Genomic DNA, 24,997 nt, shown 5'->3' with positions numbered 1-24,997 from the left:
TGAAAAGGTTAGTGGGAAACATCTTTAAGGATCAAAGGGAAAGAGCAGGATTGTTTGAGACAAAACAGGAGTCTTCGTCACTAAATTCTTCTAACCAATTTAGCTGAAAGAAGTCAAAATGTTTTGAAATGAATAAAATTGCTGGGAAAGTTAATTAAAGGAAGGCCACTTATAAAAAAGTCATTATTTACCCATTATTAAATCTAAAAGAACCTAATGCAACAAAGCATTTTCAATTACCAGCATACTAGAAGATTAATTAATTCTAAGGAGGAAAAAAAAATTACAAAAATTCAAACATTTATGATGTAAAAGTACAAGATATTAACAAACCAGATTAATTTATACAAAATAAAGATTCTTAACATTATTAATTGCATTGATGTGCATATGGGTACTGGGCAAAACAGCTAAAATTAATAGTATCCTCAGTTAAATTGAAATTAAATGATGAACAATATTTTACTAGTGAGAAAGGCACAATGCATTTAGCTCTTTCCTAAAAATTTTCATGTACCTCTAATATCCTGAGAGAGCTTCACCCAAATACCACCATGAAAACTTTCATTTTCATATTTACTTCTTATAAGAATAGAATCCTTCGCCAGTTTTAACACCAAGCTTGCCTTCGGAGACCAACTTGTTCAACATCTCTGATGGCTGGAAAAGTGGGTTGTCTGGATATTCCTTTGCCCAACCTAAAAACAAATGGAAAAAAACGTATTGACTATGTAATATATAGCTTAAGAATTTGATTTCACTCAATTTATTAAGATATTGTACAGTATCTTTTTACATACTAAACTGCATTACTAATTTATCTCATACTCTCTTTTTACTCTATGATTACAAAACTTTGAGTTTAATTACGGATATTCTTTAAATATAACTTATGCCCATATCTGTGGTGTTAAAAATAACAGGCAAGTCATATAACAAAAGGGAATGCACAATCATATCACTTGCAAGTTCAGAATTTGGGAAAAAAAATTAAACTTTGTCTAAGTAAAAGTAACTGGTTGTAGCCTGGTTTCTTGCGGCTATCTTTTATTAATAAAATGTACAGCATTGTGCACTTTCTTTAAAGCCTAATTAGCTTATGTTAGGAAAATTTTAATATTATTTCTATACACACATAGGGTTCAGGTGGCTTCCTTCTAGAAGCTAGCTATAGGTCAATGTCCATCCTAAACTCTAAAATTTACCCTTTTCTTCATTGTAATAACCATGCCGCTCTAGTGGAATACAGTAGTGTCTTTACTCTATATGGCAATAAGCCTCTTAATATCACTAGTAAGTGGATGGGGGCATGATATGGACCTCAGGCGAGTATAAAAATAATTTCATCATAAAAATTATGTTGACTTCTGTGAAACTCGCCCGAGATTCATATAGCTGACTCCCACAATATGATGGAGGTGGGACTGTGAAGGAAATAGCTACTCCATTTAATATCCTAGTTTAAATACTTATACCAATTAGACAAGACACGTAGGGTAGGGAGGGGGGGGGGGAGTGGTAGCTAGCTAACCCCACCCCCCCCCACACACACACACACCGGTGAAGCTCACTTTCACTTAGAGGTAGGACTTGTTTGGGGGACAGGGCTGGTGGGCAAATATGTGTAAATAGCTAAGGTTTGTATAGTTAGGAAAAATACAAATTATCTTCGAATTTGTCATTTATTCTGTAACCGGAATACAAACCCCGCTATTTACATTGGGTGACTTACCCCTTAGGTAGGGTGGAAAGTCCTCAGCCATACTGGCTTTGGCTTTACCCGGGGACTCAGAATCCGAGTGAGTCGCACTCGAGAAAAGGAGTCCCTGCACCTCACATGGTCCTTGCTCCGCAAGGAACTGTGTGGCCTACATAAGCTTGTGTGTGAAGGAAGAAGTGTGACCCGTCCTAGGCAGTTGACCTGGAGTTCCAGAAGAAACTCTGGGTTAGGACGTTCCCAATACCACCTCGTCAGGGTATGGGGGACGCGACAGTATTGACTCAATACTCGGAACACAAGGAAGCATGGTTTACCTGCAGAGGTTCGAGGTCAGCTATGCAGAGACCAGGATGCTGCTTTCCCGTAGAGGGGATGATGAAGAAAGAAGTAAGGGCCAGACATACTTCTTTCGTTCATGCAGACTAAAACCTGATAACAATGCCCTCAACCTTCTGCTACCTGTCCAAAAAGGAGCCTGAGGTTAGACCAGCTGTTGTGTAGCCACCACAGAGCGATAGAAAACGTATCGAAACTCCTGTGGGTCACGCCCTGCAGGAAGCGGGCTGCGAAGGTCATTAGACGCTTACAGACTCTAGCTTGTAGCACCTGCGTCACAGAGTAGTACTGTATTACTCGAAGGCGAGGGACGCTGCGATGTATACGACATCGTGCTGTAGGGCGACGTGACGGGGGAGGGTCTGGAGACAGGTCGAGATGAATGTCCTTGAGTCCGAGCTGAAGAGGTATACTGGTGACTCTCCCCCGTGTCCTTCTTGTGCTCCCAAACCGGCTGCAACTGAGGACAAACTGCAGCTGTTCCCAAAGGTAACCTCTCGATTCCTTTACTGGCAAGAAGGAGAAGGTTTTGGGACATCAGATACAGAATGGTGACTCGAAATCTTGAAGGAATTGGACCGAAGGGCCGGGACTCCCAGATTCTGAGTCTAGCCAACAACTCAGGAGCGACCTGAATGTTGCCTTCCCCCATTCCTTAGAAAGGGCGGAGTCGTACGAGACCAAGAAGATTGCTTACACACTGGCCGCGGCCATTGTGAGCAGAAGCCCCAAGACGGAATACGATCAGAGGCCTGACGTAAAGGGTCTTGAGAAGATCTCTTAAGGGACTAAAAAGTCCGAGCCATGCTCCATGTTGGAGGTCTCACTCCGACTAGGGCAAGGACGTTCGCAGCTCCGCATGAGCGAGGAAAGGTCCAGCGGGAAAGAAAAAGTTATTCCTTTAAGCCTGAAGGTCAGGGAAAGGCTGAGCGACAGACTTCATTGCCGAGAGCGGAAAGGAGTTCCTCCCGCCGAAAGGCAATAAGATCGTTATTGCTGGAGAAGAGGCCTCAAGGGAAGAGGTATATCTCCCACGACACCAACCACCAAAGACTCTTCATTTCGCCTGGAAGACCCCTGCGGATGACTATCGCAGATGACGCGACCTCCGTCCCGCGACTGTAGCGGGTTGTCTCTTCTTTGAGGAGGAGGCGTAGTGTCTCCAGGCATGAAGCCGCAGCGACGCCCCGGCTCGTGAAAGATGTTGCAGTGTGGTTGTTTGAGTAGCCTGTGCCGTGGGAGAAGCTCTCCCGGGAGATCCATCAGGGGAAGCAGAGGGTCCGGAAACCGTTCTGCGCATAGTCCCAGTGGAGCTCTTAGGGCCATTGAAAGGTTGACAGACAACCTGGTCTTGTTGAGACCCATTCTCAACAGAAAACAAAGGAGGGAAGACGCAGGCGTTGATGTTGTCCCACCATCACCGAAATGCATCTTGCCAGAGTCTCGGGGTCCGAGACTGGGGGGAAGAACAGCAGAAGCTTGAGGTTCCAAGCTGTCTCGATCAGGTCCCCAAGACCAGGACTTGCTGGTTACTCAAGGCCAAAGACCCCCAGGTACACTCTCTCTACGAGGCTCTGCTCGGATAGTCGGAGAGAACGTTCCTCTGTCTGGAAAGAGGGAGCCGATGTTGGTATTGAGAGAATCTCAAATCATCTTGGAATCTCTACTGCAAGATGCGAAGGTGTGAAAATGCGTCCTCTGCTGGTTAGAACACGCCAGAACCATGAAGTCGACGCGCACGGAGCGACTCAGTAGGAGCTGTAGGATCTGTAGAGGGGCCAGACTACGGCCCCTAAGCCTGCCTGAATGATGGAGAGGTATCCTTCAGGTCCTGACCATAGGCCTGGACCGGAACATGCCTCCCCCCCCCACCTTTCTTTGACGAGTCCGAGAACAGCATAAAAAATGTGGGGAAAGGGCGAGAATATCCACTCCCATCAAGAGGTTCCATAGGTCAACTCCCATTGCAGGTCTAATCGTTCCGCTGGTCCCATAGGGGCCAGAAAGTCCGGTTAATCGTTGCTTTGAAACCACCGGAACTTGGACCGCCCCACATGGAACTTATCCTGAGGCGACCATTTGGAACTATAGACAGGTCAATGAGGAAAAGAGAACTGGGAAACGTTCCAAGGTAGGGCTGAAAGCTCTGCTTGACTGAGAACAGGTACTGCGACTCTCCTCAGCCTTGCCACAGTCAACTGAAGGGAAGGCTCGGAGGAGGTGGCAACAGAATCTGGCGTCCCCAGGTGGTCACGCATCCAAGTACCGACCAGAACCGACGTTGCTTAACCTCGCTGGACGGACGAGAAGCGGGGTTCCCAACGTGGTAAGGCTGTTGACTCAATATCATGGCTAGATACTCCAGATGTTGAGGCAGAAGAAGAGAAGGCTCCTAGCAAAATACCATGAACCCACAGTCATGGTAAGCATCCGGAAGCTTGTCCCGGCGCTGAAGAAGGTCGAACCCGACCTATCGGAGTTGACCAGACCTCCAAAAGGCGAAGGAGGCGGAAGCCTGCACCTGAGCGGCCATGAGGAAGGCAGGGAGAGTTCTCTGGGGGAAAAAAACCTGCGATGCCACGGCGGGATCGCCAAACTGCATCTTAAGCAGGAATACCTGCAGTCTAGGCTGAATTCCATGAGCTTCCTGGAAGATAGATGGAATGGAAACTGAAAAATACCCGTCCTTCCAATCCAGGGCCTAAGGAGTCCTGTTGCCTCGCTACCAGTCTGATCGATTCTGCTGTTCCACGCTGGACGAAGTTTGTTCGACAAACTTGATCAGGGCTGAGAGGTCGACTACGGAACTCCCGTCTCAGATACTTCCTTACAAGAAAGGATCGATTGAAGAAGCCGGGGGTGAAGCCGTCGATAATCCTATGGAGGACCTTCTCCTAAGGCATGGATCATTCTACTGAAACGGGCAAACTCTTGCCGACCCTATGGCATAGAGGTTCAGTGACACTGAATTCGCTGACAGAGACGGCAGGCGCAATATCCTTGGCTGATCACAGAGATTGTGCAGGAATGGGCATCGGGAAGCTGTCATCCGGATGACCTTAGGCATCCTCCCAGCGTGAAACCTGCAAAGGGGGGGGGTGTGTCAATCCTAGAGTTCATGAACTCTACCGCTCCCTCCGCGCGACGGAACCCCGTCGGTCCGCGCGACGGAATACCGTCGGTTCGTGCAACGGAACACCGTCCGTCCGCGCGATGGGATACCGTTGGTTCGCGCGCGGTCGCGCATGAGCGGGGGCGTGCGGTCGCGCAGGCACGCGGGCGTGCGGGTGAGCACAGGCGGTCGGGAGACCGATGGCGCGTTCTGGCGAGCGATAGCCAGTAGGAGAGTGAAGGCGCGTTGGCAAGCGATGGCGTGTTGGCAAGCGATGGTGCGTCGGCAAGCGACAGCGCGTTGGCGAGCTGTGGTGCGTTAACAAAACGCTAGCGTGCAGGTGAAGAATCGCGCGGGCGCGTAGGCGATTGCCAACGCGAGAGACTAGTGATGGTTAGCGCGCAGGTGCATCAGGAAGGTGAGTGCTGAAGCAAGCTGTTAATCAGGCGATCCTAGACGGTCAGAAAACTGTTGGCGCCCATTGGTGCGTGGCAAAGAAGGGCGCGCAGATGTGCGCTGGCGATTGAAGAAAGCTGGCGCATAGAAGGACAGAAGTAAAGGTAAGCGCTGGCGAGCAGGAGGAAGATGTACGGCAAGACTCAGCTAACGGAGATCGTGGTCCACAGCAGGCGAGCGCTAGATCGCTACTGATGGTGGTCAGGGGAACTGACACGCGTGGCAGATCGATGGCGATCGTTGACGCGTAGGAGATCGCTGACGCGTCTAAGGTTGCTGGCGAGCTGGTGATCGCTGGCGAGCAGAAGGCAACGCGTGGAAGCCTGCGCATAGAAGAAGAGTCCTTGACCCAGACCTGAACCGAAGTTCTAGATCGCGAGGGCGAACGTGGGCGCGTAACAGTAACCAACAGGAACAGCAGAGATGATGATCATGAGAGCGCTGACGAACAGGAGAGCGCTGACGAGCAGGAGAGCGCTGACGAGCAGGAGCGCGCTGGCGAACAGGAGAGCGCTAGCGATCAGGAAAGCGCTGATGAGCAGGAGAGCGCCTGTGCGCTAACACTGAGCAGGAGCAGGAGAGAACACAGCAGACGGGCGTGCAGGGGAACCCTGACACGCAAGGGAAGAACCCCCGTGGGAGTCAACCCTTTGCCCCGAAGGGATCGTTGTCCGTCGGGAGACTGATGTCCGTCGGAAGCAGAGGGTCCGGAAACCGTTCTGCGCATAGTCCCAGTGGAGCTCTTAGGGCCATTGAAAGGTTGACAGACAACCTGGTCTTGTTGAGACCTATTCTCAACAGAAAACTAAGGAGGGAAGACGCAGGCGTTGATGTCCCACCATCACCGGAATGCATCTTGCCAGAGTCTCGGGGTCCGAGACTGGGGGGAAGAACCGCAGAAGCTTGAGGTTCCAAGCTGTCTCGATCAGGTCCCCCAGACCAGGACTTGCTGGTTACTCAAGGCCAAAGACCCCCAGGTACACTCTCTCTACGAGGCTCTGCTCGGATAGTCGGAGAGAACGTTCCTCTGTCTGGAAAGAGGGAGCCGATGTTGGTATTGAGAGAATCTCAAATCATCTTGGAATCTCTACTGCAAGATGCGAAGGTGTGAAAATGCGTCCTCTGCTGGTTAGAACACGCCAGAACCATGAAGTCGACGCGCACGGAGCGACTCAGTAGGAGCTGTAGGATCTGTAGAGGGGCCAGACTACGGCCCCTAAGCCTGCCTGAATGATGGAGAGGTATCCTTCAGGTCCTGACCATAGGCCTGGACCGGAACATGCCTCCCCCCCCCCACCTTTCTTTGACGAGTCCGAGAACAGCATAAAAAATGTGGGGAAAGGGCGAGAATATCCACTCCCATCAAGAGGTTCCATAGGTCAACTCCCATTGCAGGTCTAATCGTTCCGCTGGTCCCATAGGGGCCAGAAAGTCCGGTTAATCGTTGCTTTGAAACCACCGGAACTTGGACCGCCCCACAAGGAACTTATCCTGAGGCGACCATTTGGAACTATAGACAGGTCAATGAGGAAAAGAGAACTGGGAAACGTTCCAAGGTAGGGCTGAAAGCTCTGCTTGACTGAGAACAGGTACTGCGACTCTCCTCAGCCTTGCCACAGTCAACTGAAGGGAAGGCTCGGAGGAGGTGGCAACAGAATCTGGCGTCCCCAGGTGGTCACGCATCCAAGTACCGACCAGAACCGACGTTGCTTAACCTCGCTGGACGGACGAGAAGCGGGGTTCCCAATGTGGTAAGGCTGTTGACTCAATATCATGGCTAGATACTCCAGATGTTGAGGCAGAAGAAGAGAAGGCTCCTAGCAAAATACCATGAACCCACAGTCATGGTAAGCATCCGGAAGCTTGTCCCGGTGCTGAAGAAGGTCGAACCCGACCTACCGGAGTTGACCAGACCTCCAAAAGGCGAAGGAGGCGGAAGCCTGCACCTGAGCGGCCATGAGGAAGGCAGGGAGAGTTCTCTGGGGGAAAAAAACCTGCGATGCCACGGCGGGATCGCCAAACTGCATCTTAAGCAGGAATACCTGCAGTCTAGGCTGAATTCCATGAGCTTCCTGGAAGATGGATGGAATGGAAACTGAAAAATACCCGTCCTTCCAATCCAGGGCCTAAGGAGTCCTGTTGCCTCGCTACCAGTCTGATCGATTCTGCTGTTCCACGCTGGACGAAGTTTGTTCGACAAACTTGATCAGGGCTGAGAGGTCGACTACGGAACTCCCGTCTCAGATACTTCCTTACAAGAAAGGATCGATTGAAGAAGCCGGGGGTGAAGCCGTCGATAATCCTATGGAGGACCTTCTCCTAAGGCATGGATCATTCTGCTCAAACGGGAAAACTCTTGCTGACCCTATGGCATAGAGGTTCAGTGACACTGAATTCGCTGACAGAGACGGCAGGCGCAATATCCTTGGCTGATCACAGAGATTGTGCAGGAATGGGCATCGGGAAGCTGTCATCCGGATGACCTTAGGCATCCTCCCAGCGTGAAACCTGCAAAGGGGGGGGGGGGTGGTGCCAATCCTAGAGTTCATGAACTCTACGCTCCCTCCGCGCGACGGAACCCCGTCGGTCCGCGCGACGGAACCCCGTCGGTCCGCGCGACGGAACCCCGTCCGTCCGCGCGACGGAACCCCGTCCGTCCGCGCGACGGAACCCCGTCCGTCCGCGCGACGGAACCCCGTCCGTCCGCGCGACGGAACCCCGTCCGTCCGCGCGACGGAACCCCGTCCGTCCGCGCGACGGAACCCCGTCCGTCCGCGCGACGGAACCCCGTCCGTCCGCGCGACGGAACCCCGTCCGTCCGCGCGACGGAACCCCGTCCGTCCGCGCGACGGAACCCCGTCCGTCCGCGCGACGGAACACCGTCCGTCCGCGCGACGGGACACCGTCCGTCCGCGCGACGGGACACCGTCCGTCCGCGCGACGGGATACCGTTGGTTCGCGCGCGGGCGAACATTGGAGAGCATGTGCGCGGTCGCGCATGAACGGGGGCGTGCGGTCGCGGGGGCGTGCGGTCGCGGGGGCGTGCGGTCGCGCGGGTGAGCACAGGCGGTCGGGAGACCGATGGCGCGTAGACGGGCGATGGCGCGTAGACGGGCGATGGCGCGTAGACGGGCGATGGCGCGTTCTGGCGAGCGATAGCCAGTAGGAGAGTGAAGGCGCGTTGGCAAGCGACGGCAAGCGACGGCAAGCGATGGCGCGTCGGCAAGCGACGGCGCGTTGGCGAGCTGTGGTGCGTTAACAAAACGCTAGCGTGCAGGTGAAGAATCGCGCGGGCGCGTAGGCGATTGCCAACGCGAGAGAGACTAGTGATCGTTAGCGCGCAGGTGCATCAGGAAGGTGAGCGCTGAAGCAAGCTGTTAATCAGGCGATCCTAGACGGTCAGAAAACTGTTGGCGCCCATTGGTGCGTGGCAAAGAAGGGCGCGCAGATGTGCGCTGGCGATTGAAGAAAGCTGGCGCATAGAAGGACAGAAGTAAAGGTGAGCGCTGGCGAGCAGGAAGAAGATGTACGGCAAGACTCAGCTAACGGAGATCGTGGTCCACAGCAGGCGAGCGCTAGATCGCTACTGATGGTGGTCAGGGGAACTGACACGCGTGGCAGATCGATGGCGATCGTTGACGTGTAGGAGATCGCTGACGCGTCTAAGGTTGCTGGCGAGCAGAAGGCAACGCGTGGAAGCCTGCGCATAGAAGAAGAGTCCTTGACCCAGACCTGAACCGAAGTTCTAGATCGCGAGGGCGAACGTGGGCGCGTAACAGGAACCAACAGGAACAGCAGAGATGATCATCATGAGAGCGCTGACGAGCAGGAGAGCGCTGACGAGCAGGAGCGAAAGCGCTGATGAGCAGGAGAGCGCCTGTGCGCTAACACTGAGCAGGAGCAGGAGAGAACACAGCAGACGGGCGTGCAGGGGAACCCTGACACGCAAGGGAAGAACCCCCGTGGGAGTCAACCCTTTGCCCCGAAGGGATCGTTGTCCGTCGGGAGACTGATGTCCGTCGGAAGACCGTTGTCTGTCCACCGGGAGACTCCGTCGGGAAGACCGTTGTCCGTCGGGAAGACCATTGCCCGTCGGAAGACGAGGTCAGACTGCTGTCCATCTGCACTAGGGGCAGAAGATCAAGAAGGAGGAGTTGTAGGCTGCATACGGAGATTCAAAAAGGCGCCTCTTAGCACCCTTATAGGGATATGAGAGGCCCTTACAACGAGGCGGATGGTGAGCCTTACGGCGAAGGAGGCCAACAGCAACAGCAGCAGAAGAATCCTCCGAAGAGGAGTCTCTATGAGTGCACTCTCTCGCGAACGAAAGAGAAACACTTCGTAGAAGAGACTGGTCAGCCAGTGACCTGAAAGGAGCAATCCTCTGAAGAGGGGCTCCTGCAGTTGCCCAGCCCCTTGACCGAAACTGCAGGTGCGACCGCTCAGCACCAAGAGCATAGTCGCACGAAAAAAAGGCAAGAGAAGAACCCCCCAAAAGGGGAAAAACTCAAGCCTGGACAGGAAAAACTTCCCTCAGAAGGAAAGTTACCCACCCAAGGAGGCAAGCCTCCTGAGAGTTCTAAATGAACTGGAGAGCTGTCAATCATCACGGGAGCACTTCCAGTAGAAGGAGACACGCCCCTGACGAAAATCCAAAGGGGAGGCAGCAACAGCCGAATCCCCAGGCCTCAACAAGACAGCTCAAACTGTTGCCATATTACAGAAACGAACTAGATCGGTAACTGTAAAAAAATAAAAAATCATTAGTACACATTCATTCCCCCGGGAAGGCTCCGAAGAGGAATCCCGAGGGAAAGGAAAACAAGAATTACACAACAGGCACGTGCCCTCACAACCACTTACACTCACGGAAGGAGAGCTGTAACCAAAACAGAATTATAACAATTATAATTATGAAACTATGTAATTATGTAATTTAAAAATGAATGAACACTAAAGAAAGAACGAAAACCCCGAAAGGAATCGTTCTACAAAGCTGAAAAATTATCAAATACAATTACTGTAGATTCATAAACTAAGTGAGACAAAACGTACGGCGTAGCAACCCCCCCACATGGGTAGGAAGCTACAAAAAGGCGTAGTAAACGTAGTAAGAGGGTGAACGACCTCAAGAGAGAGAAAGACAGAAGTCAAACTCGATTGCAACCCATAAAACTACACCGTGGTGGCCTAACTGCCAAGGGCACCACGGAGATATCGTACACTACACACACAACTCTGAAAAGGAAACTTACTTATTTCTATACTCAAATATACATACAAACATGAAATTTTTTTTACATATATATTGAGTAAAAGAAAAGTGATTAAGTAAAGACAAAACAAACAATGGCTGCCAAGCGAGGACAAAGACAGAGACGTCTGTCCCAGTCCGAGCCAAAAGTGAAAGTGAGCTTCACCAGTGTGTGAGGGGGGGAGGGGTAGCTAGCTACCACCCCCCCCCCTCCCGCTAACTAGCGTGGGGGTAATACACCCTCGTTAAATTCTAATGGCTCGCCATTTCAGCTGCGCTAAAAGGTAAACCCAATGTAAATAGCGTGGTTTGTATTTCGGTTACGGAACAAATAAGCTTTAAGGTAACAATCGAAAGCTAGGAAGTCTTCCGCAAGACCTTACAAATAGAGATTAAGAAAAATTTAGTTCTAAATCCCCATAATAGTCTAAACATAAGTAGCAACAAAAAGAATTTAATATGAAGTACATACTTCCAAATAATCCTTTTAATACCTAACACTAGAACAATAAAACTACCTCAGTACCAAACCTTGGCCACTATTAAGAACTTTAATGCTAAACTACTATAAGGAGCTAAATCAATACGAATTATCCTCTAATATACATTCGGTTCTACTTACACTGTACTAAAACATCAACTGCTACTACCAAAACTTCCAAAGAACAGTAGCTCTTATAAGGAAACCAGGATTACTTTAAATGGAGTTAGGGAAAAACTGATTTCGTACACCACTGAAGTACTACCAACAAAACTCTTTCGGACAAAGATTCATACAGAAATAACGGGTAGTAACCACACTTCTGGTCTCTTTAACCATAATCAAACCAGGTGGATTTGAGAGAAATGAACTTGAAATTTGTTGTCTGAGAAGATTGGTCTTGTAAGATAATCTCTTTGGGCACTTCGACAACATAAGCCACAGATCACACCATTTTACCAGAGATGTCATGGTCCCTGGAGCTTCATCCACACATGAACAGAGTGATTCATCTGCTTCGACTCCAACAAATGGAGGGACTGAATTCTCTTTCCTATGAAAGGCTATCTGTTGTTATTATCATCACCAAACATAAAATCTCTAGTCTGTAACACACTGACGAGGACTCAACATCCTCTATAGCCCGAGGGACCATACATAGTAGAAGTGTTAAAAATTAGCCAGTCGTCTACGTGCAATATAACTCTGACATCCTGAAATCTCGACCACTCAAGATTAGAATCATCAACTGATGGGTAATCATGAATCATAAACACGGACACTTGAACTGATATACTGTACCATATATACCTGTGTAATATTTGACTTCATGTATTGTTCAATCCCTATTTTGAACTGGATATTTAAGATTCTAACATATTCCTGGTTAGTACAGCGATAATGTGTTTGCCTAGTATTCGCATGGCAGCAGATCGATCGCAGCCCGTGACTGTGAGTTTAAGTTCTTTACTGGGGAGGCCACTGCTGTGTTTGGGCAACATAATGGGGGTTAGGCTTGCCTAGCTGATGTTCTGGTGAGCATCTATTCTGATGAAACTGGATCCAGACACCTTTAATGCTAGTCTCTTCATTTTACAATAAACCTAGGCTAAGCTTCTATATACGATACTTAGAATCAAAACACCGATGGTAGCCTAGGCTATGTCAGTAATTAGTACTGTAGCCTAGTGAAAGACTGACATCTAAAAAGAAGCTAAAATACCTGTAAAGTATACTTATTCAAATTATTAATATCATTAACTAGCAAACAAAATTAGAAGGAAAACATTCCTTGTTTACAATCCTTTTGTCGTAATTAATGAAGGATGGCAAAGGGACCACTATAACTAGCAAACAGTTTAGTAGTCATACATTTCTACTCTTTATTTTGACCACTAAAATTAGCAAACAGTATAATAAACATGCATTTCTATTCTTTAATCTCACTTTACCCAATTCTACTATTCTTATAACTATCCATTGTACTGTTAATCTTTTCTATTCTTTAATCTCACTTTACCCAATTCTACTATTCTTATAACTATCCATTGTACTGTTAATCTTTTCTATTCTTTAATCTCACTTTACCCAATTCTACTATTCTTAAAACTATCTAATGTACTATTACTCTTTGTTATATCAAAAGTTTTCTAGGTATTTCTACTCAATACACTTCAGTATGTCATCAAATATATAAAGAAAGTTCACTGTTGAATTTTAACCAAGTGATCGCTGTTGCTGAAGCTAGCTCTGATGATAGTAAGTAGTATATTTGAAGGCCTTCAATATTCAATATTTTTTTCCCCCTTTACTTTTTTTTTGTAATTTCAGTAATTTTGTTTAACGTCTAATTTACTAATCTTTTTTTATTATTAAATGCATGGCATGAAATAATGTGTTTTAATTCATCACATCCTTTCTACCAAAAATAAAAAAGGTATACTTTATGAATCGCAAGAGAAGAGAAATAAGTAGATGAAATAAAAATGGCAGATTGACAGCTAAGAGTTATTTTTATGAGAAATGTAGACTATACTTATCATAGTCTACAAGAGCCATAAATATAGAAACTGAGATTCCCAAATAAGTAAAGGAATTATGTATTTTTATTGTCTTTATTCAAGATAATGATATTAGTTAACTGCTGCAGACATTGTTGATTTTCATTATCGGGCAATCCAAAGCGTACGATTTACGTAGCCCAATTCCGAATGTTTGGGCATTTCCAATATAAAAACATAATAATGATATAATTCCGATATGTAAAATATTTAAGTTTATTGTCTTAAAAATAGTTCATCTACTGCTGTGGAAAAGAAGTTACTTTGTTGTCATGAAATCCAAAGTCTAGGCTTAGCTGTCCAAAACCTTTAAATTTTCCAAAGTTTTACCACATGTAATGGTTGACCAAAACTTTAGAACCTTAAAATGGGTCTTCAAATATTGAACATTACACTGGTACATACAGCAGTAGTTTCGAACTGTTCATAAAGCAAAGGAATTTCCTGGAGTCCAGATGGATGTGGATGTAATAATACACATCTGTCAAATCTATCAAAGTATCTCATCCCTTTTCTTTACTCCCTCTAAGACAGTGGAGGGAGTTTCTATCAAAAATTTTCAAAGAACCATTTACAAAACCTGTTGAGAATTGATACATCCAAAACTGGCTTCCAGCCCCGATGCATTGGGCACTATGAAAATCCTCTTATAAACCACTGGGGAGGTATCCAAGACTTTCTCTACCACTATTTTCATCATAAATTTTGCCATAGATAATTTGAAAAAAAAAAAGGCATTTGGTCAAACTGTCAAGGTAGCTTGAAAAAGGTGGGTTCCCTTGACAGAGGAACGTTGGAGAATGGAGAAATTTTATATCCCTCTCTTACCAGTGAGAAACCATGGTTCATGGTAAAGGTTTTCCAAAACTCCAGGAAATTGAAAAAGCTTTTCTATTACCAGGATTTCTTGTTAATGAACGTCATTGAGTTCTATAAAATCGACAAGCCCTGTTAGAACCTCTGCCTGGCCTTTTTAGTCTGAAAACCAAAAGCCTAATACTGTTCCAATAATATTTCGTTGGATATAAAGAGGAATATACTTGAGAATGAGGACAGAACAGTAAGAAGAAAAAACAGGGCTTTGCAAGATCGACCCCAAAGGGTCATTTTGTTTTCTAGTAGACAACTGTTCCACAAAACGATTTTACCTCGATCCAAAAGACAAACAATCAAGGATGCACTTCTGGACATCTGAAACTAAACCGAACACCTTTTCTCCTTACAATTAACAAAAATAAATATTGTAACAGCCTCCAGAGCACCATCCAAACCACCTAAATGTAATCTAGTGTAAAATTATGATCCTGGAGGCCTACAGACATTTCTTTAATAAGACTCAATAGACTCCCTACCACCAAATCTGCAAAAGGGAAAATTTCAGCTGAACATTTTATTCGATTAACAATAACCGACATATGTTTGATCAACCAACTTGAAAAAGCTGCAGTTTGTGACCTCCTTTCATAGACATTCACTAGGGATTCCAATGAATTAGCTTTACCTTGATAAAGAGTAAGGCTAGGCAACCTATTTTTCTTTATAAATTATCGAACACTACTGTAGGAATTAAAGGTTTAACAACAGAAGAGACAAAGCCTTGGATAGACTTTCCTTCCACCCAAGCCATCACTTCATCCACTGTCTGTGTAATACATTACAAAACTTCATAGTACAGTATAAGACATCACACCAGCATTATCAGCATGAAACAAATTCACTTATCCCGATAAAAGGTATCAGGTCATTGCCATCCGAATCATGTGTATCCATTTTCCCGCTATTGCAGTAACTTTTACTTTTTTTAAATTATGTTCCTGGTTCAATAGGTACCATAAAAAAACACATTATTAAGGAGAACAGCGAGAAATTCATCACGAGTGATTACGTTCAGCAGTCAGACAGACATCAGGATCCAAACTACCAGTATGGTGTGTTTTCTTGGAATCAAGTGATTGGAAAGAATAGCCCGGGTTAAGGAAAAGCAAGGGTTTAGCATATTCGCAATGGACGGACCTGAAGTAAATTGAAAGAGTGATGCTCTCAACTCTATGCTGTAACGCAGTCTATCATCAGGGCCCCTACTAACTGGTACACTAGGGTAGGTTAGGCTAGCATCACCATCCGCAAAAAGCCATGCTAGCCTTCGCGAACTGCACAAACAGCAAATTAGGAAATAAAAGCTTCTAAAACTCACTACTACAAACACCACAGAGCTCGGTAATAGCTTCGGCAGTATCATTACCATCCTCCCCACTGTAAGCCACTAACCTATTGTTCTCTGCATTTTTTATAAGCTAAAAGAAACCTATTTTATGTTTAGAATCCTAAATGTGAACTTAGTTCAGTCACAAGCTAAACAGATTCTTCCATAAGATGGACTGTCAATCTGACACACTCAGTACAGCTTTATAAATCGCATTGCTGCCCGAGACATGAGACAAAGGGAATGTGCATACTTTCATCATCTAGCAATAAATCCCTTGAATAATCAAAACATGAATGCATATAAATCAGAAGCAAAATACCCCTTTTGAACTTGAAAAATCACAATCCGGGTTTGCGGAATGGAATATGCGACAGACTGGAGTAAATAATGAGAAGATTGAAACAGCAGTTACTATCTGGCATACCCAAGAACTCTTATTGTCATATCACAATACTCCACTAGAAGGGCACAGCTATTAGTAAAAAGAAAACGGGATATTTTAAATTTTTAGGATAGCCATTGATATATGGGTACATTTGAAAAGGAAGCACTATGAACCTAGGTGAGATTCACTGAAATAACATAATTCCATACCTAGAGGAAAAACGAGAAAACAAAACATAGGAAAGAGAGGGGCACTTACCATCAACAATAAACTTTCCAGTATCCAGGCCAACATAGTCAATGAGTTCAAATGGCCCCATGGGATAACCAGCACCAAGCTTCATGGCTGTATCAACATCACGTGGAGAGGCATCACCTAAAGATACAAGGACAGTACTCAATATCATTATGAAATTTCAAGATAACAATTGAAAACGGCTTCCTAACACACTAAATGGAACACAATACCCTGCTGTGTCACCTTTGTACTACAACCTATGATACAATCCTTTGACTTTTAGCTGTAATGATTTCCAGCTTTTACTTCTCCACAATATTCAAACTTACTTTCACCAAAAACTCTGACCAAAGAGTTCTGATTAAGGTATTTTATAAATTAGTGTAATAAATATTTTAAACACCTAACAACTATTCTGTTTAGTTCCCTAATATGACTGATGAAAAAGGTTTTGATTTAGATAATTCAACCAGAAAAAGTATCAGTTACATGCATTTAAATACTTAACATTGAAAGCATTAAATTACTATAATATGAAAAACCAACCAAGGTGTTAAAATACATATGTAAAAAAAAAAAAAAGTAAAGATTACGAACTATAAATCATCATACATTAATAACCTTTTTTCTTTTTTTTAACTAACCTCTCTCAACCAGCCTGACAGCTTCAAACATATAAGGGACCAGCAGTCTGTTGACAATGAATCCTGGAGTATCCTTACATTCAACGGTGACTTTTCCCATGTTCTTCCCCCATTCAACCATAGCCTCATAGGTTGCTTGTGAAGTTTCAGGAATACGTACAACCTATGAAGAAAAGATGGCAAGTCCTTAGCATTTCCACTCTTAATTAAATCCAAGGCCAGTGCAGTTTTGGATACGCTAAAGCTCAAAACACTTACCCACTCCAACTTCAATTGACTTTATTAGCATTTTGACAACCCTAAGTAACTTCAAACATATATTTAGAGGGTAAATATAAGCAGTAAAAATCTTGAGAGTTGTGTTACAAATATTTTTAGTCTCAATTATGTAAATCATGAACAAGTGAAGTCTTAGTAGTGCTGTCAAGTGCATGAGGAGGAAAGATCCTGATTAATAATGTAGTGCTTGCTAATGATTTCTCCAACATATGAAGAGAACAGTTCATGGTACTCTGATTCTGTTTTGTATTTCTGTCAATGGTTTGAGTACAGGACATGTTTAGCAACATTTACACATGGCAGTAATTCTGGGGTTTGAGTACAAGATATGTTTTGCAACGTTTACACATGGCAGTAATTATGGGCTCCTGAATACAAGTTCAAAAACTTACATGTTGGTAGAGCACTACCCACACACATGTTATTTTGTGCACTGTACTTTATAAAGAGTGGGAAAAGCATCTGGTATGGATGGTGTGAAAGCTGAGATGTTGAAGGAAGGGGGTGTGTGACTGTACTTGAATGGTTGGTGAGATTGTTTAATATGTGTTTTGTGTTGTCAATGGTACCAGTACATTGGGTTTGTGCATGTAATGTACCACTATATAAGGGTAAGGGAGATGCGCATGAGTGTTGTAATTCAAGAGGTATTAGTTTGTTGAGTGTAGTTGGAAAAGTGTATGGTAGAGTATTGATTAATAGGATTAAGGATAAAACAGAGAATGCAATCTTGGAAGTACAGGGTGGTTTTAGAAGAGGTAGGGGTTGTATGAATCAGATTTTTACAGTTAGGCAGATATGCGAGAAAATATTTAGCAAAAGGTAAGGAGGTGTATGTTGCGTTTATGGATCTGGAGAAAGCATATGATAGAGTTGATAGGGAAGCAATGTGGAATGTGATGAGGTTATATGGAGTTGGTGGAAGGTTGTTACAAGCAGTGAAAAGTTTCTACAAAGGTAGTAAAGCATGTGTTAGAATAGGAAATGAAGTGAGTGATTGGTTTCCGGTGAGAGTGGGGCTGAGACAGGGATGTGTGATGTCGCCGTGGTTGTTTAACTTGTATGTTGATGGAGTGTTGAGAGAGGTGAATGCTCGAATGCTTGGACGAGGATTAAAACTGGTAGGCGAGAATGACCATGAATGGGAGGTAAATCAGTTGTTGTTTGCGGATGATACTGTACTGGTAGCAGACACAGAAGAGAAGCTTGACCGACTAGTGACAGAATTTGGAAGTGTGTGAGAGAAGGAAGTTGAGAGTTAATGTGGGTAAGAGTAAGGTTATGAGATGTACGAGAAGGGAAGGTGGTGCAAGGTTGAATGTCATGTTGAATGGAGAGTTACTTGAGGAGGTGGATCAGTTTAAGTACTTGGGGTCTATTGTTGCAGCAAATGGTGGAGTGGAAGCAGATTTACGTCAGAGAGTGAATGAAGGTTGCAAAGTGTTGGAGGCAGTTAAGGGAGTAGTAAAAAATAGAGGGTTGGGCATGAATGTAAAGAGAGTTCTATATGAGAAAGTGATTGTACCAACTGTGATGTATGGATCGGAGTTGTGGGGAATGAAAGTGATGGAGAGACAGAAATTGAATGTGTTTGAGATGAAGTGTCTAAAGAGTATGGCTGGTGTATCTCGAGTAGATAGGGTTAGGAACGAAGTGGTGAGGGAGAGAACGGGTGTAAGAAATGAGTTAGCGGCTAGAGTGGATATGAATGTGTTGAGGTGGTTTGGCCATGTTGAGAGAATGGAAAATGGTTGTCTGCTAAAGAAGGTGATGAATGCAAGAGTTGATGGGAGAAGTACAAGAGGAAGGCCAAGGTTTGGGTGGATGGATGGTGTGAAGAAAGCTCTGGGTGATAGGAGGATAGATGTGAGAGAGGCAAGAGAGCGTGCTAGAAATAGGAATGAATGGCGAGCGTTTGTGACGCAGTTCCAGTAGGCCCTGCTGCTTCCTCCGGTGCCTTAGATGACCGCGGAGGTAGCAGCAGTAGGGGAGTCAGCATTATGAAGCTTCATCTGTGGTGGAAATGTGGGAGGTTGGGCTGTGGCACCCTAGCAGTACCAGCTGAACTCGGTTGAGTCCCTGATTAGGCTGAAGGAACATAGAGAGTAGAGGTCCCCTTTTTGTTTTGTTTCATTGTTGGTGTCGGCTACCCCCCAAAATTGGGGGAAGTGCCTTGGTATATGGATGGACTTTATAAAGAGATGCTCCAAACTGCCATAAAGTTACCACCTGAACTTCTTGTACAGAACATAGTACATTGCATCAGCGCAATAACTATTATTTGTTTTTGCTGCTCACGAAAGCTACTTGAACATACTAGATCACCATACTATTAGCTGCCCATCACAATATGGCAATAAAAAATGTCAATGTCAAGATTCAATAAGTCCGTTGATAAGAATTTTTAATTGAAGAACATTGAAAAAAAATTCTGCGAGTATTAAATAAAAAAAATTCAAACATGTAGAATTAAACAAATCGATAACCTCTGGGGTTAATCATGTTGGAATTAATGACTATTGAACTTCGAACACTTTCATCAAAAGCATCTCTTTCTTATGTATAGGACTTGGTTGAACATTACATTATGCTAAACTGTGTATACAGTATACTAAGCTAATTCAAATTCACCACTTGGGAAGTAATAAAGATATTCTAAATTTACCTCAAGCAGTTTCATGACAGGCACTGGGTTGAAGAAATGAAGTCCACCAAACCTATCCTTTCGGTTGGTTGCCTCGGCAATCTTGGAAATTGGCAATGAGGATGTGTTGGACGCAAATATAGAATGCTCTGGTGCCGCCTGAAATAAAGTTCAGTATACTGTAATCCAAAGTCAGAGGGATAATCTCAGCAAAATAATCGACAGACAGTTTCTGTAAGAAAACTTAGAACTTGAATATTTTTGCTTTTGAACATTTTAACACATTTTCTCCACAAAATAAAAATAATTGCATCTCTAACATATAAATTTCAAAATTAATTTTCCTTTTGATTTGGAATAACAAAGATAGGGGAACCCAAAATCTAACTTTAAACATTTCAGAAAATTTACTAGAGCCAATACTATACAGTTAATGCAGTCATGACAGATGTCTTTCTTCAGATATGGGCAATATAATATTACCAAATTACTCTATAAATTGTTTAGTACTGCATTTCTAAAAATAGAGATTAGTGCATTACTTTTTCTCTCAGGACTTTTTCTGCTGGAAGGTCTACTAGAAAACTTATGAGGAAAACATATATTTCTAACATTTCAAGCTTCAAAACTTAAAAAACTAACTTACAGCATCAAGCTGAGAAAATAACTTCTTTTTGACATCCAAGTTTTCAACAATTGCTTCTACAACCAGGTCAGCTGTAGTTACAGAGGCAACTGCATCTGTGGAAGTGCTCAGCCGCTGGATTGCATCCGAAACAAACTTTTCAGCGTCGGCTCCGTCTCCTCCAAACTTCTTCTTAGCTACACGTTGGATAGAAGACTGGATTCTCTTCTCGGCTTTCTTCACAGCTTCACCATCAATGTCAACCATAGTTACAGTGTGGCCTGTTTGTGCAGCAACCTGAGGATAAGGTTAGATTAGGTCACTATATTCAAGTTATTTATGAAATGCACACCTAAGTTTATATCACTCATGTATATACTGTATTACATTACAATACTTTACCTTGATTATATTTATAACTGCTTATAACCGTGCTTACGTTTAAGTAAATAAATGGCATTTTAGGCATACAATATATTCCTAGTGAATTTATTCATGATAAGAAACTTCGATTTAACTTGGAGAGTCTACCACTGGAGAAAGGATTGACAGCATCGCCTTTTAAATCACTGAGCCATTGCTGTCTTTCTCTTTTAGCTTTCCCATCTAATTCTTCGACCCTTTTTACGGGAAAAATTGTGTAGCAATTTCTTACACGAATCAAAATTTTGAATATATGGTACTGTATCGATTACTTCATTTATCTGAAAAACCTCATACTCTATCGCCTAGATAGCCGATTCATATTATAAAGTACTTAAAAGACAAATCTTTAAATCCCCTAATTCCATTTGAAGAACACGACTTCATTATCTTCTAAAGATGTAAAAGCACTTTGATTGTTTTTTTTTTTTTTTTTTAGTATCGTCATCGGGCAAGGGGAGGGGGGTCACAGGGGAGCGATTTAATGTAAGGTTGTGTGGGATATCTTAAGCTACGCCAGTTTGCCCTAATTTCATTATAACCCTACAGCAACAGCAAACAGTCGCACAATACAACACGCGATTGTAATATGTTTAGTACGCCGGAAACCCAAGGTTACTAAGTTGATATAAAGAGGGTGACATCATGTTGTATTTCAATTCTTCATTGGTCTAATATAACTTTTCAGGAGTGTTCTCATGTGTTTTAATCAGTTTTTATAAGTTTCTTATGGAAATTGTTTGGTTGGTACATATGCATAGGGAGACATAATCGAATACGTAGATCTCTTCAAACACACTGTTTTGAGCCACATAACTTGGAAACTAATATCCAAGATTCTTAATTTACTCAAATTAACACCAAATTCCAACAACTGTGAGAAATAATTTCAAATTTAATACACTATTAGAACCTGGTTGACATTTGCAGCCACCTTCCAACTGACCATTCAGAGCCTACTTCATTAAAATGTAATTTCTATTGACCAATCACCAAACTTCCTATTTAAAGAGATGCCACATTTTTTATTATGAAACTAACATTGTTCTCTAGTCTTGGGAAGTGCCACGGCTTCTGTACCATGGCCTTCCACTGTCTCTTGGGTTAGAGTTTTTTTGCTAGAGGGTACACTCGGGCACACTATTCTATCTAATTTCTCTTACTCTTGTCTTGATAAAGTTTTTATAGTTTATAAAGGAGATATTTAACAGTATTCTAATGTTGTTACTGTTCTTAAAATATTCTATTTTCCTTGTTCCCTTTCCTCACTAGACTATTTTCCCTGTTGGGGCCCCTGGGTTTATAGCATCCTGCTCTTCCAACTAAGGTTGTAGCTTGGCAAGTAATAATAATAATAATAATATCAACAATCATAATAATAAAAATAATAACATTCCCATGATTTGGCTTGGGAAGAAAATCCTTGTGCCAAGACGAGTATCACAGACATACGGAAATTTCCTTTTCGTAAAAAATGAGAGTTCCCGGTGTATTTATAAGTATTTTAAACAATTCTTATATCTAAAACTATCGGAAAATGAAAATTTTTCAGTTACCGTACAATATAAAAGCGACTGAACCCCTATATACGCCTCAGAAACAGTATTTGGGGTGTATGCATGATAGCAGCCACCTGTAAAATTATGACAGCTGACTATGAATAAGATTGTGTAGGGGAGGGGGCACGGGGGGCGTTATTCTCCCCCCGGGAGGTAAGTAGGTAAGCATACGGCTTCTAGGTTAGGTTACGGAGGGAAGTTTAGTTAGTTGGTGTCCATTTTTAATGCATGCTGGAGGAAGTGGCCGCTGATATACAAAGGCGCCCCAATATTTTGTTTGCCAATCAAATACAAGGATTTATTACTTAGTTTAGGGGAAGGACACAAAGTTCTGGCGAGTCACAAGCAGGAGTAGCCTCCCCTCTTGGTAGGTTAGGACTCGACAACTTAGGTTAGGTTAGGTCAGTGGTTCTCAAACTATGGGTCGCGACCCAAAGTTGGGTCGCGAGATCTATTTTGATGGGGTCGCATTGACACAGGAACATTATCATGCTTTCAGTGTTTCAGTGTATTTCAGTTGCTTAATTGAATTATTCTTCTTTAGCACAAATTACTTTTGTTATGTATGTTCATCTGTGTAATGGTGTCTCTGACAGGAAATAAATCCCACTAGTTTAGTTTTGTGAATGAAAAGCTGTACACATTATTTTTTTCCAAAATAAAGTGTATATATCATTGCATGTTTTCTTTCTCTTCACTTTACTCTGGGTCGCGAAGGAATGAAATGTTTCAAATAGGGTCACTCATGAAAAAGTTTGAAAACCACTGGGTTAGGTTGTATCCATAAGTTTGCTTCCCTTATGTATTATGGATTGACAATCAAATACATGGTTCAGTCACTTTTAAAAAATAAAAAACTAAGGGTTTTCCGACAGTTATCAACACAAAACTTTGAAAATGCCTTTTCTACACATGGATTATTATAGGTAACATACATATTTACCATCAAGTTCTAGAACCTTTAAATTTCTCATACAAACAATGGGGTTTATGTATGATAGCGGCCACCTGTATGTATGGCGACGGCTGATTAAGAATATGGCAGTATAAGGGGGGGTCGCAGGGGGTGTTAGCCCCCCATTAGGTAAGTAGGAAAGGACACGGCTTGTAGGTTAGGTTAGGGGGGAGTTATGGTTAGTTGGTGTCCACTTTTTATGCTTACGGGAAAGAACTGACCGCTGATATACAAAGGCTCCTACATGATATCCAAATAACTAAAATCCTCACAAAAAACATGAATGAAAAGCCGTATTTCTCCATGGTTACCATTAACGGTGCATGGGTATACATTTACCCTCATACCAACTCATCGTGTGTGTGTGAAGCGACTTATGCAAACAGACCTGGGAATATGCAACTATTAAGATATTGAGCTCTTGGGGATAAGCTCAAGCATGTAGAGTAAATATGAAGATTTAAAATATGGATACCATTGTGGATACGCAAGCAGACTACTTGGACCGATCTACAAAATATATCAATCTTAGCCTAGGGCACAATTGGGCGCGAATAGCCTAGAGATATATTAACGAACCAAACTTTTAATATAAATAAATAAACGTTAAAGTCTTAAACTTGAAAAAATTATGCCAAATTTCACGGTCAAAATTACTCGGTAGCCTACTGCCGGTTGGCTTTTTCATTAGGCCTATCTTACCAAAGAAGCCATAACACAACAAAAACCAACTTGTACTGAAATTTCGTTAAATATATTTATGGACACAACTTATATGATACTGAAGCATCGTTTAAAACTTCTACAATAAATCACAATGATTAGTTTAATTAGAAAAACGATATATTACCTGAGCGATACCGGCCCCCATGAGACCACTGCCGATAACGGTGACATTTTTTATAGCAGACATGGCAGCTGACTTGGAAAAAGCCCTTTTGGCGATCTGGTTAACAAAAGCCATTGATATAATACAGAACTGCAGTCTAGGTTGCACCAGAGAAGGGTCTTTTCACTGCTTTTAGGCAACACGAAAGGGCACCGGTTGGCACTGGACTCCGTCAAGCGTCGACCAGCTGAGCTGAAGCCTGACAACAACATGTTGCCAATTAGGACATTAAGTTCATTAATTTCCAAAGGAAAATTTGTATAAACTTCATTTTTTGTTGATATATCAAGATCTTATTAAATATACGAAAGACTTTGAGATAATAAGCCTTTTAAGAAGTTGTGGATATGCATGTTTTTTAAGTGCTTCGATAATAAGCATTTGATACTCTCAAATATTCAAGAATGTACTTTATCCGACAAGCAGTTCTGACTTTACTAACTTTACTTTCTCTCATAATGCATTTTATGGTATACATTCCAGGCCATTTAGCATTACTTCACATCACCAATGCACTAAGAAAACAAAAAAAAAATCTTCAGTTTCCTCTAGAAGCCTTAATCATGAATATATTCAGTCTTACGAATGTCTAGTGGGAGCTTATTGTTGTATATATATTATATATATATATATTATATATATATATATAACACCACACACATCAATAACAACAACAAATGCAGCCGTTTCTAATCCACTACACACACACACACACACACACATATATATATA

General features: G+C 43.4%; 1 protein-coding gene across 1 annotated transcript; it reads right to left on the bottom strand.

Moving 5' to 3' along the window:
* Positions 1–288: 288 nt before the first annotated feature.
* LOC137647201 (hydroxyacyl-coenzyme A dehydrogenase, mitochondrial-like) lies at positions 289–24,473 on the bottom strand. Its single transcript, XM_068380535.1, has 6 exons — positions 24,227–24,473; positions 20,461–20,736; positions 19,836–19,973; positions 16,892–17,054; positions 16,269–16,385; positions 289–698 (listed from the first exon to the last, which is right to left on the bottom strand). The coding sequence occupies exons 1-6, from the start codon at positions 24,338–24,340 to the stop codon at positions 577–579; spliced, it is 930 nt and encodes a 309-aa protein (XP_068236636.1). The 5' UTR covers positions 24,341–24,473; the 3' UTR covers positions 289–576.
* Between the last annotated feature and the right edge of the window lie 524 nt (positions 24,474–24,997).

The sequence above is a fragment of the Palaemon carinicauda genome, chromosome 9 (assembly GCF_036898095.1).
Source record: "Palaemon carinicauda isolate YSFRI2023 chromosome 9, ASM3689809v2, whole genome shotgun sequence".
NCBI classification, from domain to species: domain Eukaryota; kingdom Metazoa; phylum Arthropoda; class Malacostraca; order Decapoda; family Palaemonidae; genus Palaemon; species Palaemon carinicauda.
Note: the sequence above shows the minus strand (reverse complement) of the source record. Positions and strands in the feature narration are given on the sequence as shown.

Bases quoted from the DNA above. Each gene is read 5' to 3' on its own strand.
- LOC137647201 (XM_068380535.1), bottom strand. From the start codon at position 24,340: ATGGCTTTTGTTAACCAGATCGCCAAAAGGGCTTTTTCCAAGTCAGCT. The intron at 17,055-19,835 runs GTAAATTTAGAA...TTTTCTTCATAG, and splicing joins CTGTCATGAAACTGCTTGAG to GTTGTACGTATTCCTGAAAC. The intron at 699-16,268 runs GTAAGTGCCCCT...ATTTGTTTTTAG, and splicing joins TGGAAAGTTTATTGTTGATG to GTTGGGCAAAGGAATATCCA.